At 39.6% G+C, this 22738-nt stretch overlaps 2 protein-coding genes across 2 annotated transcripts; one reads left to right on the forward strand and one right to left on the reverse strand.

Moving 5' to 3' along the window:
* Positions 1-390: 390 nt before the first annotated feature.
* Positions 391-10209, forward strand: cfap92 (cilia and flagella associated protein 92 (putative); the record flags this gene model as incomplete). The annotated part of the gene is made up of 13 exons (XM_058631195.1): positions 391-513; positions 707-925; positions 1909-2128; positions 2214-2333; positions 2463-2569; positions 2943-3158; positions 3289-4146; positions 4215-4453; positions 4541-4814; positions 4892-5056; positions 6297-6485; positions 7644-7794; positions 10091-10209. Coding segments are annotated over exons 1-13 (3000 nt in total), but the record flags the coding sequence as incomplete, so codon positions are not given.
* Positions 10210-13033: 2824 nt separating this feature from the next.
* LOC131460760 (complex I assembly factor ACAD9, mitochondrial-like) lies at positions 13034-22497 on the reverse strand. The gene is made up of 18 exons (XM_058631536.1): positions 22226-22497; positions 21730-21823; positions 21500-21601; positions 20611-20717; positions 20432-20532; positions 19299-19377; positions 19010-19181; positions 18853-18926; positions 18684-18759; positions 18516-18586; positions 18300-18419; positions 18095-18223; positions 17081-17160; positions 16722-16848; positions 16568-16645; positions 15117-15245; positions 13476-13548; positions 13034-13166 (listed from the first exon to the last, which is right to left on the reverse strand). The coding sequence occupies exons 1-18, from the start codon at positions 22409-22411 to the stop codon at positions 13066-13068; spliced, it is 1899 nt and encodes a 632-aa protein (XP_058487519.1). The 5' UTR covers positions 22412-22497; the 3' UTR covers positions 13034-13065.
* Positions 22498-22738: the final 241 nt, after the last annotated feature.

Raw genomic sequence — 22738 nt, forward strand, 5'->3', positions numbered from 1 at the left:
CAATGACTTCCTGTACTGCAGTGGTTGCCATAGGGACGCACTTGCACTCAGATCATATACAGGCAAGGTTTACTGTGTGCTTGCGTGTGACAGCTGGCTGCCCCAGTTCAAAACTTTACCATCAAACTTGTCATTGTTAACGGATTTAGCGACTCACAGAGGTAAGTAGAGCTGCGACTGACGCTTATTTTAGTAAACATCTGCTCCATAAAATGTCATAAAATGTTGAAAATGATTGATCAGTGTTTTTCAGCCGTGGAAATGAGAATCCACAAACCAGAATTATTCCGTTTTCATGATTTATTATATTAATATTCACATGAAGCTGGAAAATTCTGAAAACTTCTGAAAATATTTTTAAGGTAAAGAATTACAGTGGGATCAGACCTGATGACCGACGAGGAGGATGCCAGTTTTCTTGAGACTGATTTGTCGTTCATGGAGGACGGTTTGGAAAATAAGTCAAGTTCAACAGAGGATATCAAATCACAAAAAGATGACCGCGCCTATGAAGTCACATGGACAGTTGACATTGCCATTGCTATTCCAAAAGGTAGGTTTGTCATACAGAGCAGATAAAGTGCTGTAAAGTCGGTGCTGGTCTGACATCCTGTATATGAAGTCACCACTACTTTACTACTGTAAAAGACTTATACTTACTTAAGAATATTTCAGATTTATTTGATCATGTGCCTCATTTTTAAAGACTTATCATTGTTTAGGGGACGGCACTGATGTTCCCGCAGCTCCTGAAAAAGCTAAGAAAACAAACACAGACTCATCTATTGTTTGGGTGAAGGCCCACAAAACTCAGCGCTGCTATCATGTTGAATACAAGCTGTTGCCAGGTGATACAGAGACAATCAAAGTGGATCTGCTAGTGTTTGGGCCAGTCGCAAAAATGTGCAAAGATGATGAGTTCAAGGTAAGTATGACCTTGTGCATGTGTGCATGTGTGTGTGTGTCCCTAATTAATCATTCATGAACGTCCTGAATGTACATTAATGATGCAGAAACATCGTCTAGAGTTACGGTAAATGCCCCGTCACTGCACAGGAATTCTGACTGAAATAATTGGGTGAAAGCTGCAGTGGGAAAGCTTGCTAGAAAACAAGTAGATTGTTGACTCTCATTCCCATTGAAAGACTAATGTTTTCAGATCGCAGGCCTCTGTCCTGAGCTCCTGTCAGCACAGACAAACACATGCTCTGTGACAGATGACACAAAGTAATATCTCACCTAGAATAGCAACCTTTAGCGACACATGCACGCACACACACAAATGTACACATATCAATTAACACATTTACAACTCAAAGTTGACTTATTTGAGGATTGGTAGCTCCATTGTTGAGTAGGTCAGAGATGGTGCAAGAGATAAGGTGACTCTAATTATTATTATTATTTATTTTTTATTTGTGTAATGTTTTTGATTTTCTGAAGTACCAGCAGAGGAATCTTGTTGCGTACCAGTGGCGGTACACATACCACAGTTTAAGAACCATGGGTGTAGGTAGTGGTTGTACTAGGTAGTTAAGTGTGCAAATAGCTCACCTTTCTTTCTAAAAGAAAAACATAACATCTCGCTTCGTAATCAAAACCTTACACTGAGACTAATCCATTAAGTGAGCAAAGAGGGGTGGGCTATTCTTACAATTTTGCGGAAAAAGTGGATAAACACAATAAAGACATAGATATATATCTTCTTGACTGTCCAGTAATTGGTTAATTTCTTCTCCTCTAGAGCATAGAGGAGGTGCAGAAGTCTATTTCTCTCTCAGATGACTTAATTTCATTATTGCTAAAAGGCTATTATTGGGTTGTCGTCCAACAATGACCCCAGCTTTAACAATCTCTGGCAGCAGCAACAGTGTTAAATAACAACTGCAGAAATTTGCTGTTGACCAGATCCTGAGAACATGGCATGAAGGAGAGCAGACCTGGGTTGGTTGGACCCACAGTATCAACGTCAGAGTCAACAGGGACATGTTGATCGGTCTACTCCGCCATAAGATCGAGCTGCAGATATGGACCAGTAAGGACAAACTGTCCAGCCAGGCTCGTCATGAGAGACTGAAAGCCTGTAGACTGTCACAAGATCAGCCTGAGGATGCAACGCACACATGTGGTACGCATCAACTTCAACTCACCAAACATTAAATACATGTGGTATGTTTTAACATGAAGTATACATTCTTATTTTTTACCTTAAGATGACACCAAGTCCATGGTGAACAAGCTGAGAGCCCTCTGTGAGAAGACGTCAAACACATCTATGAAACACAAATTCAATATGTCATTTAAGTCAAATTCAGATGTGGGCTCAGAAACTGGTAAATATACCTTTTTTCCCCTTAAATCGCCACAGTTGAAAATGTATGCTCAGAGGAATTGTGACTTGCTTTATACAAACAAAATGTCCACGTCAAATGTGATAAGTTTGTTTGTGACATGTTTTATAGAAAAGAACTTGGCAGCTTTTCAAAAACCCAAAACTGATGCCTGCGACCTTGGGAACACAAAAGAGAACAACATCACGTCACTTGAAATCAGTCCCATGTGTTTTCTGGCAGGTGAGTCTTTCACATGAATGACCTATTAAGTCAGACTTCTTCCCACTGATTTGTTCATTTAGAACAAACCAACGTGTTGAAACCCATCATTATCGTTTTCATGTCTCCTTGTTACGGCTAGTCCAATCACATTTGCTATATTTCTTCCTTTATTGTTAATTAATACCAAGCTATTGGGGAGTAAAATAATTAAATTATGGTCATATGATGGCCCTGAATACCCACCCCCATTAAAAAAAATAAAAAATTCTGATCGAATACAGTTATAACATCTCAAGTCTTTAAAAAATAAAGGTAATTCAAAAGTGTCAGACTGGGTAATTATTGCACGTACACCCACGTCTGGTTTACCATGAATTAAAAAAAAAGTATTTTCCTTTGTTATTTCTGTGGTTGCCAGGTGAGACCTCAGTGACCGAGTGTTTCCCAGTCTGCTCATCAAGTCTATTTGAGGTCATGTGCAACGTCTCTCTGGACAGTCCTCTAGTATCTGACCAACTGAAATCTGACCTCAATCCGCTGGTCATCATGATTTTGTCAGCCTCGTCAATGCCTTCATCCCCGGTGCCCTTCCATGTCTTACAGGTGTGGGTTCCGTCATATGTAGTCTGTAGAATTAAATGTACGTACATGTGTAAGAAATACATTGTCTGATTAGACAGAATTTGCTTTACACGACTCTTTATGTGGTTTATTTTTTCTTTCCTTTCCTTAGGAGATGTGCACGCCTGTCTATTGCCAGTACAAGTTCCATAACTTGAGCGTGCACAGAACAAACTATCACGAGCACGCCAGTGACATCTACTTCAGAGATGTAAATGTGATCCTTACTGGCTTGATGAGTCCTCAAGAGCTCCAACACTTTCTCGCCAGTCCACCTCTGCAGATAGAAGTTCATGATCGTGACAGGATGTTGGAGGAAATGCCTGAAACACTTGCGCTGGGTACAGCGGGGTCAGATGAAGACACGCAGAGCAATGCAGCACTTTTACGACACAAAACAATGGGCTTTAACTCCTATGGCCTTGCAAACCTAAACCTGTCTGAGATGCTACTTGGTAAGAAGAGTCTAACGGTGAACTTACCAATCAAATGTGGCCCTCCGCCTCCGAAGCTGGACAGGGAGAGAAGTGCGTTGAAGACGACAGATGCAGCTGCTAGAAGAGAACCCATGCCACAGGCCCATTACTATGATGCCAATTCCCAACTCAAAGTCAGAGTTGAGATAGCTTGCCCACTGAATTCTAAGGATACTGGCAGTGAATCCTACGACGGCTCGTTTGGTCGCATCATCTTCCTCTTTCATCACAACAACGTCTCTGTTATGACCAAGCTGAGATCAGAGATCCTCAGAATCAATGCATTGGCCTTCAATCTCCACTTCCTCTCACACAAATACATAGAGAGAGCTCTATCGAATAACAAAGGCCTAATGAATTTAAAGGGTAATGAGAGCGAGGATCTGGATTTCGTTACAGGATTCCATGTGCGAGATAAGAGGACACACATCTTTGTTCTTGAAGGGCTGAAACACAAAGCAGTGAGGAGACTCTGGGAGGCTGTTCCGATGAAGTAAGCCCACGAACGCTGCCTTGCTCTTCCAGTCTGTGTTAACAGTTTTCAGCTGTGCTGTCAGTTTAGACAGAGTGTTTAAATTCCATTCAGTATCCTGTGCTGTTTTGCAGGATGAGAGGGAGTGAGGAGGAGCAGGTGATCGTCCTCTACAACTCGGATCTGGGTTTCTTTAAGCGCCTCTATGACTCATTAGATGTGAGTCTGAGTCCCATTTATCTATATGAGTCACTACAGACCATCATTCAACAGCCCCTGATCTACATTAGAGACGTGGTACCCCAACGCTGCTTCCAGGCTTTGTCAAGGTACTGAAACAGTTACACACACACACACACACTATATATAGCACATTATACAATAGTGTTTTCATTTTATTTTTGTTTTACCTTCAGGTTAAGCCAGTTGTGCAAAGCGAGGCAACTCAAAGATGTGGTGCGGTACAATCTCTTCCCCTCAGCTGACATGATTGTCAGCATGAGCGAGGAATGTGGCACATCTGCTGAGCAGTGGGAGGAAAAAGCCAGAGCGCACACTGAGATGGACTTACCCACTCCGTCTGTCAGGATGAAAAGACATGCGCCTGTCAACACACACAACAGAGAATATATCCAATGGAAACGCAACAGCCAGCAGATGCCATTCCAACCCTTCAGGGACTTCATGCAGGTCTGGAGGCCTAATCGAGTAGAGTGCCATCTGTATTAACAGAGCAACTCATCTGTTTCAACTCATTTGTTCCGTAGGAAAATATTCAAAAGGTGCAAGACCAAAGTGAGAAGCTGCAGAAGCCAAAGCCTGCTGCATTGATGGTGGATTGGGCTACAATCAGGCCAACACACAGCTACAGCATCCAGACGTTCAACTTACATGATCGAGGCCGGGAGCTGCTACACAAAGAGATGGCTAAGGTTTGAGACATACACAACAGCGCTGTTTCATAGATACACATTATACAGTTTGTGCAGCTCAGTATATTAGGGCATAGCTTTGTAGTTTATGTTAAAACTTCTAGTTTGTGAGAATGTCCTTCAACTCCCCAAACCTTAGCCTGATCTTCTCTGTATATCCCTGTGTTGCTTGCACAGTCTGAAGTCAACCCAGACTCTAAGATCTTATGTTTCCATTTCATGTTCCTGCAAACAAAATGTGAGCCTAAGTTTCTGAACCAACATTTTGGTTGCATATTTACATGTTTAAATGCAGCTATCACACATGCGTCCCCTGCATGTAGACTAACAAAGCCAGGTAAAAAACCCTGGAGAAAAATCCAACCCTTGGAAGACCACCCAATCTGAATCACAAAACCACTGAAACCACTGTAGACGTGTATATATATATATATATATCAACTTGATAGTGTTTCAACCAAATGTGGAGCCAAAAAAAACAATTTATTAATAACCATTTCAGCCATTTAACAATTAAACCATGTCTATTTATTTAGGTTATGAGTGTAGTTATGGATAGTCACGGTGACTATGTAATTGGGTTTTTTGTCTCAACCTCCCCATGAAACCCAGTGTCTCGCAGGGTTGAAAAATAACTGGGCCCATAACACCACAATGTTTGGCTTTATACTGTGGTCCTGGTGAGAATTAAGGCTCAAATACTTTAGAAACACAGAAATTAAACAATTTGCCAAAAAATCACAATTAAAAAAATAAATAAATAAAAATACTGTAGAGAATGTATGTAATTTAGATTCACAATGATAGTAAGAGACGACATCTACGGATAAAAAAAACACCATCACTATGAACGATTGTCTGCCACATGTCAGTTATTCTTGTGGTAACTTTTTGCTGAAGTGAAAAAAAAAAAGAAGTAACATTTCCCATGGTTTGCAGCAAATTTCACTTGAATACAAGGCTGAAAAACATTAATGAGCAAAACAGGCACATTTCAGGAGTCGACTAATACAGTCCATATTTGGGCATGACCAGACAAATGGAATGGAAAACAGAGCTTACCTGCCCAACTGAAAGATGGATGCATGCAATAATCACAACCTGTATTCAAAAACAGTCAGAAATAGAATGTTTATATAAAATGGAAATCAATGTAAGGACACAGCTGGCATCATCCTTTTTGTGTCCCGACAGAAAGTAAGAAATCAAGTGTGCTATTTTTCTCTGATGATAACTTCAGGTACCCGGGCGGAGGTTCACCTACAGTCAAGAGTACCTCAGTGCTACAGTAGAGCCTGGAGACGTGACTCCTAAAAATGACTGCAGGGCTGCTTCTGTTTCCACTGTTTGGGTCACAGGTTTTATCAGTGGCAGGTCCAGAGTGCACCCAAGACACCCAGATGAGGCTCGTGTGGAAGAGCTAAGAAAGGTGATGTCACTCTCTGTGTTTAGTTAATTGACGTTCCCACGAAACTCAGCGCAGGGATTCAATTTCATTACCATTTAGCCACTCGTCCTTCAGTCACTGTGACCCTGTGTGTTTAGGTTAGGATAGAATAGCATGTAACATGACGTGACTAACGCTGTTAGCCCTGCTGTTGTTTCAGTTGTCCTGACCACACAGTCATTTACTGCCCAGTGGTAAAATAATATTTTTTAAAAGGTTTAAGCATCTAATTAATCTCCAGAGGCGTCCAGTAATAGTATGTGTTTGCAACGGAGGGTTAAAGCTGGAGTAGGCAGGACATGCTTGGTAATATTGTACAATAAGTTCACAATATTTTTCAATATAATGTAAATGAAGAGATCTGAGCGAGAACTAGACATCCACATCTTATTTGTATATAAAAAATGGACACAACCTTCTGTTCCAAAAACAAACTTGCAAAGCCTCAAGATTCACAATTTGACCTAAGACACCAGAAGTTCACATTTGTCACCTGCAACCAGGTACCTATTGGTCGCTACCAGCTGTCAATCACACTGGTGTCCACTCTAAATGGGAACATTTGGCTGTGCTGGTGCCAATCCCAGCTGACACAAGGCAAAAGGTGGGGTACACCCTGGACAGGACGCCAGTCAACCTGAATCTGCATGTTTTAAGACTGTGGGAGGAAACCCATGCACACAACATGCAGGCAAACTCCATGCAGAAAGGCCTTTGTTCTGACCGGGTCGCAAACCCGGGTGTTCGAGTGCTAACCACTACACCATCCATGTGGCCCTAATTAGTAACATAATCTACAAAATTTAAATCATGTTCTATGAAAGAAGATTAGCGTTAACTCCTCAGTAAAATATTTACTGATGTTGTAAATAAACTGTGAAGTAAGCTCTTGCAAACAGTGGAGTCGCCCCCTGGTGGCTAATTACTTCTCCTGTCCTACTTCCTAGGCTTCACATTTCAAAGAGGAAGACTATGTCCATTTTTATAAACAGCCTATGGTCACATATGAAACAAGTTAATCTCTGCATCTGTTGGGATGGACTCGGGGCAGATAATAGATAATCGGGAAATGTCAACAATAAGTTAGTTTTCCTGCCGGCTGCAGCTTTAACTTGCTAACACTGTTCACTGTGCATTCAGCCGTGGAGAGAGAACATCCTTCATGCGAACACACTGAAGCCCACGCTGTCACGGGACATGTGGGTCTGTGGCAGGCGCAGTGAGGACTTTCAGCTCTACAGCAAACCTCCCCCTTTCTTCACCACATCTCCTCTCACCATTCACTTGGCTGGTATGGACATATCATACATATATCATTCTGTTGTTTGTTTTTTTCCTTTTCCCAGTGAGTGACTGTGCCAGATGTTAACAACATGTCATATTTAAATATTTCTATCCTTGTGGTCGAAGACACAAGTTGTAAATGTCAGGGTTTGGTGTCAGTCCCCGAGAATCTTTATACTAGACATCATTTTCTGTGGGAGTTTACAATGCAAAAAAAGAGTAACTCCCTCCCCTTGAGAAACGTATACACTAACTGCTGCCTTAATATACCAGAATGTCATGTAGGCCACATGGTGTTACTTACTGCAGGCCACATGACAGGCTTGGGAACATAGCTGCCAAAAACCAAGAGTACCAAGAAATTACACTTCAATAAAAAGTATTACATTACAATATGCTACTTAAATTAAACTGGCAAGTGACTCATTTACTTACACTTTATTTAGGTTTTAGACTTAAAGGTTTACTAGAGGTTTTCTTGGTCTGCTTGTGTGAGTAGTTATTTAGATGCTATAGATGCAGTGGATGATAGAGTACTGTATATATGCCAGGGAGCCAGAAGGTTGTCAGTCAGATATAAAGAGCAGCAAACGGAGCCAAGTTAATGAAAACCACAACACAGCACCAAAAAAAAAAGAAAGAAAAAGAAAAAGATTTAAACATTCAAGACAGAGTGCAACATCTTTATCGCATTTTCAATACATGATTTTTCCTTCAGCCCTCACTGCGTAATGGAAATATTTTTCTTTGGTAATGTATTCCTTTAGGCTAAATGACTTAAATTATTTAAGCGCCATGATCAAAAGCATTGATTCACATAAGGATTGCTTAGAAGTACACAATTTACAAAGTATGATCTATGTCTGTGGCTAATTAATGTAATGGATTAAATTTTATCATTTTTCTACGAGTTGTTAGGGTTTGTTCAGTATTAAATGATCAGGTAAGTGTAAAAGTGTTCAGTGAACGGGTTAAAATGTTCAGTTAAAGGGTTTCGATGTTAATTTTAAGGGTTAAAATGTTCAGCGAAAGGGTTTCGATGTTAATTTTAAGGGTTAAAATGTTCAGCTAAAGGGTTTCGATGTTAATTTTAAGGGTTAAAATGTTTAAGGCTGAAAGTGTTAAAAATAAAGGGTTTAATGTTAAGTAAAAGGGTTTAAATGTTCAATTAAAGGTTAACATATTTTGTGATCATGTAAATATACTGTGTGTAAAGTTAAATAGCATTTATTGGTTGCACTCCAATATGTAGTGTATTAATTGTTAAATTATTTTATCTATATCATTTCTGCCAAATGAAGATAACTGGCTTAATTTTACACAGTGGGCCTTTAAAGGATTACCTGTAAGTGTTTGTCCAATTTTACATAAAAATGGAAAGGGTTAACTATTAATACCATCACTATTTTATCAGACCTTGGTGCAGAGTAGACACCAGATATCAACACTATACTGTAAATAAATACTGTCCAAGATATCTTGTCATTCTGGACAAGATATTATCTTTCCGTCAGGTCAAGTGCAGCTGAGATGTTTAAAATTTGTCTGCGCACAGTTTATATTCAGCCATGCCAAGCTATGAGAAGCTCTTGGCAGTCACTGTAGCTTTGATTAAAGTTTCTCAAACCAGAGGCTGGTTAGGGAGTTGCAAGGCATTTGTATTTTCATAAATCAAATACAGTATTAAAACAACTAGACAGTCTGTATTTTATCCCTACCTGTTACAAAAGATTACACATATTTATTTACTTATGTTCTTTGACCCGATGTGACCTCTGAGGTGATTATTATAGATTTGCACACTACACGATTCACTGTCCTTTAGGATATTGTGGGTCCTAAATCTCCATCACCATTATTTTTGGTGAAAGAGGTTGAAAAGATTGTGAACCTCTGGTTTAGTTACTGTTTGTACAAAATACTAGATAAAAAACTACTATTAACTGGGTAACCTAAGCCCCTCTGACAAATACCTGTGGAACAAGTGAAGTGAATATGAGTTAAACTGTATCCAAGAGTGGATTTTTTCCTATGGCTGTCTCTGCTGTAAACATTTGAAAGCTCATATTGATATGTTTTGATTGAAGCTGCAGATGGTGGATATCTGAGCTCGTATCCGTCACACTCCCACACCGCACTGGAGAAAACATTTTGACATGGAAGAACTTCAGTATGATCAGCAGCAAACAGAATTACCAGTTAATAAGTGTCCTGTTGTTGTCTGTCCAGCCTTTCAGTGCAGTAACACTCAGTGTCAGGTTTGTGGAGTTCGCCAGTTGCTTGACAGTGTTGTGGATCCTCAGGAGAGTCTCTGCAGCAGGAGCAGCTCGAAGCAGCCAGAGCTCGGTACAGGCGCTGGCTGAGGAAGCTGCTTCCTGGCAGCGGCACAGAGCGACCAGACAACGGCTCCATCCCACAGTTCAAATGCCACATGGGAGGAAACTCGGAGACTCTTCGGAGTGTACTGAAAGACGAACCTAAGAAGTATTCACTGAGGAAACCAGGCCTGATGCTGAAGGTCGAGTATAACTTAGTGAGGTGACATTTTAACAATGAGAAGGAACATTTCAGACTTTTCTGTGAATATGAAATGTTAAACAGTACGTTTGCTTTAGGTAATTTTATAATATTTTCTCAATTCTCGGGTGAGGCTTCAATATGTCTGCCACATGTGTTTAGGAATTATAATGTTGATTTAGTTCGTAGTTATTTCAGGTTTTTGGTAAATGAATGTGATACTTTTTTTGAAAAAAGGAAATGTGGAGTATGTTTTTCTGCCATGTGTGAGACATGGGTGTTTAAAGATTTAAAGGATATTTATTGCACTGTTTATCACTAACTCCATCATAATCTTTTGGCATAATGAGAATTAAATGATATGAGAGAACTAGACTTTTACACCTGCAGCAAATTCTTTCAGCCTACGCTTCAAAGAAACCTAAAAAGCACAATCCCCAGGCATTACTCAAATAATAAGTGGGATTATGGGGATCTTGTAAATGTACTGTTGGTCCTATATTCATTTGAGGTCCAGTATTTACTCCTTTTTAACTCTGTTTTTGGTCTCCACCAACAGCTGCGGGAAATATGTGTCTCTTTAGCGGCGAAATGTTCCACAATGTCTAACAGCTGCCCTGTGTGACTGAAAATGACTGCGAGTGTGGTGAGAGTGAACAAAAAGCTGTGGGTTGTTCAGTTTTAACAATGAGCTATAAACTCTGTATAAATCTACATAAATCCAAGGGGATTGCGGCGATAATCTGCTGTAGATTTATGTTATTGTCACGTTGGTTATTATAATTATTATAAAAACATTTATGGCAATTATGGCATCTTTTCTGCTTTCTTTCAACAATGCTTGTTAACATGTTTTTTTTTAGTGAGACTTCTCTGGTTCTGGTTGCAATTGAATGAAACAACACCTACCTGGTGAGTCAACAACTGTTTTTTCCTTTCTTGTTTTGCAGCCTTTGCCTGAACTGTCTGTGATGAATGCTGTCGACAACAGAGAGGAGAGACTGGCTCTGGCTCCAGGCCCCTGTATTCACAGCAAGGACCCCCGCATGTCAGTAGTACCCCCTTTAAGCTCCACACATGAAATAGAAAATAAAGCACAACTGTTGTCTTAAATGTGGTATATTCGGCTGCTTCTTTTAGGAGATTGAATGAGCAGCGTTCTTTCCTGTACAAACGGACGGCCCTGCCTCTGACAGACAAGGAGAAGAGTTTCTTCACTTTTCAGAAGCGTACACCCAACATGGAAACATATCAGCTGTCCAGAGACACCACAGAATTAAGATCTCACAAAGACTAAAAGGCTCACAAGGACTGTATGTTCACATTACCAGGCTGAAGTAACTTGAGTCCATTTTTTTTTTTCCATTGATGGGACGTTTTTTTTCTTTTTTTAAATCAGGGCTGTATGGACAAAATCCGATTTTGTGTTACTTCCGTAGTGCTCCTAAACTGGATGTACTGTATATCCGATGTGCTAGAATCAATGTGGCTTTTTTAAAGCAGCACAGCAAAGCCAAACAACTGAGGAGAGTTGTGTTCAGATGAAAGTTAGTTATCTGTATTGAATCTAAACTGAACAATAATGTAAATGTGCACAAGATGTCAGGAAACAAATATTACCCTTGTTAATATATAATCAGGTTCTGATGTCTTGTGTGATATGACCGTGCCTCTGTTTTAGTAGCCAGTCTGCCTGTTACATTTGACTAAACGGTGGAATAGTGTGATCCTGTAAATACATTTGCTGCTTTCATGAATCCATTCAAAATGCTTCTAACCTTGCCCTGTCATATTCACAACCTGTAATTACCAAGTTTTCTGAATAGGATGTCCTATTCACAAATTCCCATGTCATAATTCCAAATTCATGAGTTCCACTTGAACACAGCAATAGACTCTACGTGGGACCATGTGGATTTACTTCCAAAGAAACCTTGCTCTTTGGCTAAAGAGGATTTGGAAAAAGACTAAACCAACATGACTCTGAGCTAGCTCTTCTCCTGGACTCAAAACTTGATAGAATGATACACGTCTGTTGGTCCAACATGGTGGTTCCCAGCTGCAACTACGTTGGAGCACAACCTTAAGCATTTGGCACCTTTAAAACTAACATTTTGTGCAATAATTCTCTGCTGCCCTAAAGTTAAAGCTACCGTTAAATAGTGAAATAGGCCAAAGTCTATATATCCACACCTATTCCTGCTGATTTGGAGGGAGTGACCTGGTTCTCACAAAGTGCCATCAGACAGACATGGTTCTGGTTCCATTCTGGAGCTGCAGGACCTTGGTCTGGCAAACCAGCCCAGGTTCACGCCAGTTGAACCCTTTAAGTGGGCTCTGAAAGTAAATCAAGTATGAACTACTCCAATATCCCTTAAAAAAAATTATTCAATTAGGAGCCAGATCTTCACAAGCTTGAAGATTGACAAGCTTGTGAAGTTTGTCAATGAATAAATGCCCCCTTACCAAGTGTGTCCATGCAGTAATGTAAGAAGGAGAGAGGGGAATGCCAAAAGAACGACGTGTCTGACAGTAGCTTCAAAGAGTACTTCAAATAGGAATAAATGAAAAACCATGAGAGTAGATTTAAAATTGTATAATTGCGGGCCAGGGTTAATAAGTAACTATGAACACAAATCTCTTAATTTAATGTTGAAATACCTTCAGTAAAAAAATAGGGACTAAAAGTCAATGGAGTGCAGTAATTCCCTAGGACTGTGGATTGAGAGACACTGGTGGTGTTGTGGTCATGGGACAGAGTTCAGAATGTTCTGTCGAGAGGATGAGAGCAGATGTAGGATCTATTTTGAAACACCGCCGCTGCGATCTTCTTGATGTTGGCTTCGTCGTTCTCGGGAGTGTCTAGAAGAGATTGACGTGGGAATTACAAGGCAATTTTTTTCTCCCCATTCATTTAATACAAAATGCAACATTCCCCATTTGTCTGAGATAATTGATAACTTTGAATACACATTATTAAAAAAAGACAACAACGTACACACAGTGTGACAATAAAAAGCAGCGGGGGTTTCAGTGTTGGTATGCTGGGTTTGGGGAAAATCCGCAACACATGCAAGTCTGTTCTACCGACATGCTGTAAAAAGAAAAAAAAAAAAAAACAACAACGAAAACATGGAGCTGTTCCTAATTAATGTGTGGTGCTGGACTTACGTTTCTGCAGCTGAACAAGCGCATAATTGTTCCTGAAGAAAGCCTCGTCGCAGAACGTGTTTGTGAGCAATATCTAGAAAAATGATCAACACAAGCATTCATTAGAACCTTTACACAAACGATATGTGACTCAGTGACATGAAAACGACTGATGCAGCCACTTCAAAGTGTTCAGTGAATTCAAATGTGAAGACAGACTGTAAACATTTGCTTATTCTATATTTATCTAAAAAAAACATAATTTCATCAACGAAACGTGTCAGTGTTTGTAAAGATATTTGTCACATTAGCAATTTCTGGTTGACCATGGGATAAAGTGACATTCAACTGGTAAAGATTACAAAGTTTATGAATCACAGTGGAACTATACCATATGACTGAAACTTTTTTTATGATCATGGTTTGGATCTTGTGTGACTCAGCAAATCATCTCAGTCCCACTAAAAGAAGTGACCGGCTATCTTTGGAATGGAAAATAGTTAGAATAAGATCCAACTGTATGCTTTACACAGAAACATGAGTGGACCACTGATGCCTGAGGACAGAGCTGCACATCTGAAACACAGAAGACGACGAGACAAAGCATCCAGTGCCTTCTTTAATGTCTCACTCTTGAGGATTTGTTTTGCTCTAAATTACTGGTTCTGATTACACACACATGCACACATATGTATTTCCTATTGTTGTGAGGACACTTGTCGTCAAATTCCCTGGCCCCTTTCTCTTTCTGTAGTATTCTCAAATGCATGCCTAACCACAAAGCCTTATTGCCTGTCTAACCTAAACATCATTTTAACCCCATCCTAACCATCAAAAAGAAACAAAAACTCTCAACGTCTCAAAGCATCATGTTCAAAATCTATTTTCAAGCAAAGTTGTCTGAACAAAGGCAATAACATTTCACACAATTAACAGTCAAGGCTGCATTTGAAACAGAGTGGAGATCTGCCAGTGCCTGCTAATGCAGCACACAATGTGTAGTCGGGGTGACAGCATTTATTTGTAGAGTAGACTTCTCATCATCAGTACACCTCTAAAACATAGCCACATGTCTGTTCTAGCTCAGTGTCATGTCAGTCAAAAAAGCATCTGAATATTTCTTCATCCCGTCAGGTGTCCTGCCAGATAACGTATACAATTTATAATTTATTGCTAATTATTTTATATTATATACAGACACTCAATAGTCCCTAAAACCCACTAAGAAGCTTGATGTGAAGCAGTGGTTTTCAATTTAAAATGTATAAGCTGCATATAAGATACCGATTTATTGTTTATAATGGAACATAATGTCGCTATAGATAGATACACCCAAGTGAAAATATATTTATCAACTCCTCCCCCATTTATCAACTAAACTCACAAGTTGATTTTAAAAACTATATTTAAGTGTGTTCTTAACTATTTAAATACTGTTGACCAATTCTAAATTGAGACCAATTATAAGATAACTAACAAGTTATGTAGTGATCTGGCTATTTAAAAAATTCATCAAGATTCCCAAATAGAATTACAGGAATATCACAACTGAAAGATTTCAAGAGTGAGCAAATAAACTTGATAACCTTATAAGTGGAAAATAAATGAGTTAGGGTAATGTGTGTGTGTGTGTGTGTGTGTGTGTGTGTGTACTGTACACACCTCGTGGTCATGCTTCTCGAGGCCTAAGCTGATGGAGCGGCTGGTTCTGGACAGGACAGCTGTCATGGCGTAGAGGTTGATGAGCACATCTGCTACTCTCTTAAGGGCGATCTGTTCGTCCACTATCGTCTGACGACATCAATGTATGAGAAAGAAAAATGTAGTCAAACATCCATCACTTATGACTTCAAACATTAAAGTTGATTCCACTTCAGCATGCCTTTCATAAATCTTTTTTTTTGATTTTCTCAAAAACCAAAACCCAGAAAACAAGGAAAAGCAAAATTAGTTCTTGGTTGATCTGCATTTGCTGCATATTGATGGTTGTTACCAAAGACAAGTAGGACTACAGGAAACACACACACTTTATTCGTGCTTAGGAAACTGTTTAGATTTTGCTCTTGAGTTGTCATAATCTTTCGTGTTTGGTGTTTTTCTTTAAGAGACCACAGTAGTGCCACCAGGATTAAACCTTGGCTAATAAGAGAAAGTCTAGTTGAAACAGAAACATTGCAGAGAAGAGTCAGACCAGATTATTTTTTAATCAGAAAGGATGTAATGCCAAAATCGCAGAGTATGATATAACGTGGTCATGAAGTAAAATACAATGTACCAGTTGCACTGCTAACAAAATCATATGTGCCATGTTTTATTGTGTATTTTCCTCTTAACAAGAATTTGAGACCATTAACTCATTAGGATAATGTTTAGCGATGTCAAACTTCAAGTGAGAATTAGGCTGGAAGACAATGTCAAATTTACAGTCCATGATATTGAAAAATGAAAGGCCATTTTCTCCCTCATGTTCCTCAGCAGCATCTCTAAGACTTCAATATGTGAACAGGAAGAACTGGAACCACCAGTGTAACACATTCCACCCCAAAACACATCCCTCCAGAGGTACTGCTCTCTGTAGCTTGTCTATGTCTCCATCTTTTCCCAAAAGATCTTATTGCTGGTGGTCTACATTTAACAAATAAAGACGACAACAACAACAACAACAACAGGCATGATAGAAAAAAAACCAACATCTACACATGTCCATTAAACTTAAAAAGGCATATTTGCTCCACTTCCTCTAATAATGAAGACACCACTGAGATTAAAAGCCCACCAAGAGGAAAAAACTGGAGTCAAGTGATATACAGGAAGTGGGGATATGGAAAAAACGACCTGTTTCCAAGAGGTTTATAGCTTCTTTGGGAAAGCAGTGATTACAAAAGCGTAGTCACATACAGAGGCTTTCTCACAGAATGGAGCAGCTGTCTAACAGATGAGCATCCCACAAATTCTGATTGGAAGTAATGAACAGCTCTCTAGTGGTGTTGCAAAACAATACATGCATGCAAATGAGAATTGTATCCAAAGGTATTCAAGATATTTGAGCAAAAAAAAAGTCCCACAGCTCTATTTTTTATTTTGAGAACATAAAAATACAAATCCAATGTTACCTTTCCAAATCTGTACAACAGGGTCTCCACAGTCCATCCAAACTGAGTGACACTCAGCTCCAACTTCTTTGCACTTTCCTACAAACAGAACAATGTTGAGCCTCCGCTGAATAACTAAACAAGTCTTAAAGAAGAAATGAGACCGATTCCTTACTTTCAAGCTGGGATGTACCACGCCATCTTTTCCTGTCAGACCAAGGTCCACAGAACTTGAAGTCCTGCTCATCACTTTCTTGAAGATCATGCTGACAGCCAGACCTATGTTTCCTTTCTTCATTTCCCTGGAGGCAAAGCAGAAACAAGACTTAGGGCTGAAGCAAGTTTTTTTCTTTTTAATTAATTACACAACCTAATTAATTGTGATGATAAATATGAAGATTGAGAATATAAATATTCCTGCCAGACAAAATGAGATGATTTTATTTTAGTGTGTGAACAGTGCTGTCTTTGATAGTATCAATATTAAATGACTATATTTCACAGTCTTAAACTGTCCATCCATCATATACTTACTTGATTTTCGATGTGGCAATTTTGCCAGCATACTGCATTCCAGTGAGAGCGATGTACATCCTCAGGACTTCATTGGTGCCCTGAAAAAACACAAGAGAATCAGTAAGTTACACACGAACAATCTTACACTTATTATGCCATAATGTGTATGACAAAGATGAAGGCGTTCAACATCTATAAAAGTGTAAAAAGCTTTTTTAAAATGTCAACATTTCATTCTGAATGATCGGATTCTCAGTGATTATGACACAGCTATTCAAATGTCTCATGAGCTGCAGACACGTGCTGTATTTTTATTCTGTATGGTTTAACTGTAAATGTAATTCATGTGATTTCATTCCAAAGTCAAAAGTGCCACCTAGTGGCTAAAGCCTAAATAACATACTGATTTTCACAGGCTAAATTTCCACACACCAAATTCATTTTCGAACCACAGGGTAAAAATGTTTTTAAGTAAATTAAAAAAATGCTGATCACTAAACAAGTCCACAATTAGTTTACATTACTTTAAAGCAACACAATGTAGGATTTCAACCTTCAAATACCTGGTCTGTAGACATGGCTGTTTGTACATTTGAAGTCCTGCTTCAGAGTTCACCAGTATAATTGGCTTGTCAACAAATGCAATGTTACCTTGACATATTTTAAGACAATCAGAGATGGCAGACTTCACCCCATTCACGCAACAAGCCTCTGTCGGCCATCCGTTGCTCATATTGCAAGCAAGTGCGGATGCGCACACAGAGACAGACAGAGCCTCCAAAAACAATACTTCACTCCCACTCCGAGGGGTGAATTAACAAACAATGCTGTTTACCAAGCAGGGGGGGAACCTGAGAGCAAATTCTACATTGTGTTACTTTAACTGAACTAATGTTTCAGCGGAGCAGCACTGGAAGAAGACAAAAAAGAAATAAAAAAAAGAAGGAAAACAAGAGGAAGGAGAACCCATTTTCTGTCTCATCATCATCATAGAAGAAATGGAAATAATAAATAATTGCAATGACACACTACCTCAAAGATGGGCAGAATGCGACAGTCCCTGAGATAGCGCTCATACGGGTAATTCTTGGTATAACCCAGACCTCCGAGGACCTGGAGAGCTTCACTGACACAAATCCACGCCCGCTCTGAGCTGAACACCTAAACACAAAACAGGGAATACACATCCTTACACTGTTTTTTGTATGAAATAATTTCACTGACAAAGCTGTCGAACCTTGACCATTGCAGCCTCTAGAGAGCAGTCTGGAAGCCCGGGCCTGTCCATCATCCCCGCGGTCAGGTACGCCATGCTCTCCATCGCAAACGCGCTCAAGGCCATGTCAGCAAACTTCTCCTACAGTGACAGAACAAAGCCCACGCATTATTTACTGAGCAGAAAGAGATGTAAAGATAATTCACTATGTTCCTCTGAGGGGAGAATTGTCTCTACCTGAATCAGACCAAATTCACTCAGGCTTTTGTTAAACTGCTTCCTGGTTGCTGCGTACTCAGACGTCATCGCTACAGAAAGTTAACAAAGATGATTTTAGATTGTTATAAAAAATACACAAGCTCCTGCTCAGTTATCTCCAGTTGTGGTACTGGAGTTTTTACATACTTATGAGTTTTTTGATCATCCCAGCTGATGAACTGCCCATACTGAACCTCCCAGAGTTCAGGATGTTCATGGCAATCTGTCCAACACAAAGCAAACATTCCCATAACCATACAGGCGCGGCTACAGGTATGTGAAAAAAGTGTGGCACCGATGACTGTAAAAAGCTCACCTTGAATCCACCACCAACTTCTCCAATCACATTCTCTACTGGCACAGGAACATTGTCAAAGGACACTTCACAGGCTGAAAAGGTCAGAAAGTTTCCATGTAAATTACATTAAAAAGCACAGACTCTTCAAAGTACCCATTATTTGACTCAGCCTTACTATTTGAGCCCCTGATGCCCAGTTTGTCCTCTGGCTTGCCACTGGTGATGCCTCCAAAAGCTCTCTCCACAATAAAAGCTGATATCTTATCTTTCTTAACGCCATCTACGACCACCTCCGTCCTGGCAAACACAGTCATTATATCTGCCATCCCTCCATTTGAAATCCAAATCTGGCAGCACAGATCAAAAGACAGAAAAAGATGAAGGTCACAAGAACAGTGAGGGTGGATATTACTTTTTCAAAAAAAGGCCAGATCTATGGTTTGCACAGCGGGATTTCCTCTCACCTTGGAGCCATTGATCAGGTAATGTTTGCCGTCTTCAGACAGGGTGGCGCGGGTCTGGATGGAAGCTGCATCGCTTCCACTAAAATGATCAGAGTGTAAATGAATGCATCTATATACTGAGACACAATCTACACATGCAATCATGCAGTGCTCAGTCATAGTTTGCAATGTCCTTTAATATCTTATACTAAGACTCTTCAAACATTAAGTCGCAACAGAATAGTTTTCATTTAACTAGTGTTCAAAATCTAAAATTGTCTTACACTGGGCCTGGAGAAAGTTTTCATCATCCATGCAAGTTTTTCATTTATTGTTTTTACGACACTGAAACGACCTAGATTGAAATTGGCTTTTACATCATTAAAACAATTTATCTAAAATCTACTGTGCCTCACAAAAAACCCATATTTTCATATGATGGTACCTTGTATAAGGTTCATGGAAAACAAGTCTTCTCCCCAGTTGTAATTTTTACTACAACATTTTGTATTATACTGCCAGTGTCAGTGTTTCCCAGACTAGGCTATGGGAAAGTCTATTTTCTCAAAGCCTATTTTATGGGAACGTTTTTACAAGTGAAACTGAAAATCTCTGGTGTAGCAAAAGGCTAAAGATTGTACAAAGTTTCTGCATTGTAAGCCTCTGAAGTATGGTTTATCGTATCACCTACCCTTTACTGTATTTACATGATGATAATGATGTATATACACAGTACATTACAGATAGCAGCTACACTAAAATAAGCCCTAGACTTGGGGCAATAACATGCAAAACCAGGGGGAGTGATCTCAAAACTTTCTACACAAATATCTAATATAAAGTAATCATTTTTGGTTTCTATTTTCTTAAAGGATGTCAGCTTTTTACAAATCACATGTTTATGCTGTAGCATACACATTTAAAACTTTTATGTCTTTTAGTTAAACTTAAACAAAAAAAAACAAAACTTTAATAATGAGTGATATAAAGGCACTCAACACGTTCGATAGGTCTCCACTCCAGGAAACACTATGACATCCCATGGTGTGCTAGAACATAAAATATCAGGCTAAGAGGACCACCTTTTCTGTTAGCTGTGCTTATCAGCATGTTGTGCATACAGGACAGTTTTCAAATGACTTGAATGTGTTTACCTTCCAGGCTCTGTCAAACAAAAGGCTGCTATGTGTTCTCCAGAGGCCAGTTTGGGCAGATACTTCTGCTTCTGAGCTTCAGTCCCTGCGATCAGAATCCCCTGAAACACACAGGACGACATCAGTGTCACCGGTACAGTAATCACAGACTAAAACCTTTTGAGTTTCATTACTTTTACCTTCAGTCCGATGGCTTGGTGTGCAGCCAGTGTCACAGCGATAGAGCCGTCCAATGAGGTGATCTCTGCCAGCCGTGCATACATGGTGTTGGACAATCCAAGACCGCCTGAGTTGGATAGACAGAGAGACATGGTCATAGCAGGATATAGCAAATTTAACATTTATTAATATTGATGACATGGCTGTGAGGGATACAAGATAGCATCAAGCCACGATATAAGGGGAACAACTGGTCCTGCTCTGTCATCAATCATCTCATCTAACTTCCTGCAAGAAAGTTCAGGGGTAATTTTTAGGATGATGACATATCCCTTCAATAAAAAGCAATAAAGCTGACTATGGCTGATTTCAGAATAATCAGAAAATAAATAAGATAATAGTTGAAGTCACTCAATAGCGTCAGGTGCAGAGAGAGTGTATTTCAAAAAGTGACACAAAATTTAGATTAAAACTTAAATCTAACTGCCAGGTATGGTGTGTGCAGTGCACAGCCCCCTGTATCTAAGACATCAACTCCTCCAACCTAATAATATAATCCCACTAAAAAAATCCCCAACTCTCCCTTTAATATTTTAATTTTTAGGTTAATTTGCAATCTGAGGGTAGATTAATTGGCGCATATGAACTCAAATAAAACCATAAAGTGTGCACATTTTTTTCTCAAGCCTCTGTAACTGTGGTGTTCGTTGATCTCTACTGCAATATGTACAAATCTCACATTGTCAGAGATCAGTACATTAGGGTGACCCTGGTAACAATCAAAACAAAGAGCACAAATAACATATACACCTTCATTTAGATAGTTGTTCAGTCGTTAAGAAATTCCTCAATTCCTTCAAATACTGGCCATTATGAATTTAATCAAATTTAGGTTGCTGTGATTTTTACCATACTCCTCGGGAACCATGAGTCCAAACAGCCCAAGCTCTTTCAGTCCCTTCAAAGTCTCCTCGGGGATTTTGGCTTCACGGTCAATCTTCGCTGAGTCAACTGAAATCACAAAATAAATTCAGTCACCGACAAAACAGATGTCAGGCCGCATTTTGATTGGACTGCTAACAGTATATGTATATTTAATTTTTTTATTCTACACATTGACTGGTATTCATCTCTCTCACCTTCCTCACTGAAGAATTTTTCCACTGGAGCAACAAGCTGGTTGATCTCATCCTGTTCTTCTTTTCCAACTTCTGGATAAGGGAAGACCTCATCCTAGAGGAGAAACCGGATAATTCATGTATCAGCAGCTTAGAGCAGATGAAGTCCACTGGCTGACACTTTTCTGCAAAAATGTCTTTGCTGTAATGACAGCATATGTCAGGTCCAACTCTTACACCCAGCGAACATTCTTATTTTGCAAATTTTCAACATAAAATAATTACGATTTGGTCCCAAAAATATACTTCATAAATACTTTCCGGTTTAGTTGTACTGCCACACAGTGTTAAGGTTTTGTTTTCGAGACACGTTCAATCATAGGCTACAGTGCAATTTGATTTGTGACTTTGGTTACACATGGGAACAACATTTTGGTTACACATATCCAAATGGAATTAACTGAACGTTCACTTTTTGTCCAAACGTCTCAAGACATCAGGCTCCAGACCCTCTTACCTTGTTCAACAAACCCAGGAACAAATCCTTAGCATAGGCTAGTTGTCTGCAGTGAGTTCTGAACAACCTCTGCTGTTGGACCTGCTGCACTTTTTTCCCAGCATGTCTGACGTTACAGGCGAGCAGCCGCTGACCGGACTGAAAATATTTGGACAAAACGACAAGTCTGTTTGCGTTCATCATCATTATCGTTGTTCTGAGTTCTGCCTCTACGTCCTCTACTCCATTATAAACCACTGCCACTACACACAGGCTGTTACCTTTCACCCCGTTCTGTCGCACACTGATGACGCAACTGCAAGGTTTTAAACATGCAAAGTTCCTCGAACTGGAGAACTGTCACGTTCACGGGGACTTCTCACTCACAGATAATAATGAACAATGATTTTCGACTAGCTGTACACTGAGGCAAGAGTTCGAAGTTTTTTGCAGTTATGCATTTTTTCTTCAACGCTGTCATAAACTCCCACCGTCGACGTTCTTTGACATAGAACAAAATACAGAGAAGTTGTC

Source organism: Solea solea, chromosome 6 (assembly GCF_958295425.1).
Source record: "Solea solea chromosome 6, fSolSol10.1, whole genome shotgun sequence".
In the NCBI taxonomy this organism is placed as follows: Eukaryota; Metazoa; Chordata; class Actinopteri; order Pleuronectiformes; family Soleidae; genus Solea; species Solea solea.

What these genes read in the sequence shown, in the direction of transcription:
- LOC131460760 (XM_058631536.1), bottom strand. Translation starts at nt 22,411, where the DNA reads ATGATGATGAACGCAAACAGACTTGTCGTTTTGTCCAAATATTTTCAG. An exon ending in TCCTGGGTTTGTTGAACAAG is followed by an intron (nt 21,824 to 22,225) that starts GTAAGAGGGTCT and finishes TTTCTCCTCTAG; the next exon opens with GATGAGGTCTTCCCTTATCC. An exon ending in TGTTGTACAGATTTGGAAAG is followed by an intron (nt 15,246 to 16,567) that starts GTAACATTGGAT and finishes TGATGTCGTCAG; the next exon opens with ACGATAGTGGACGAACAGAT.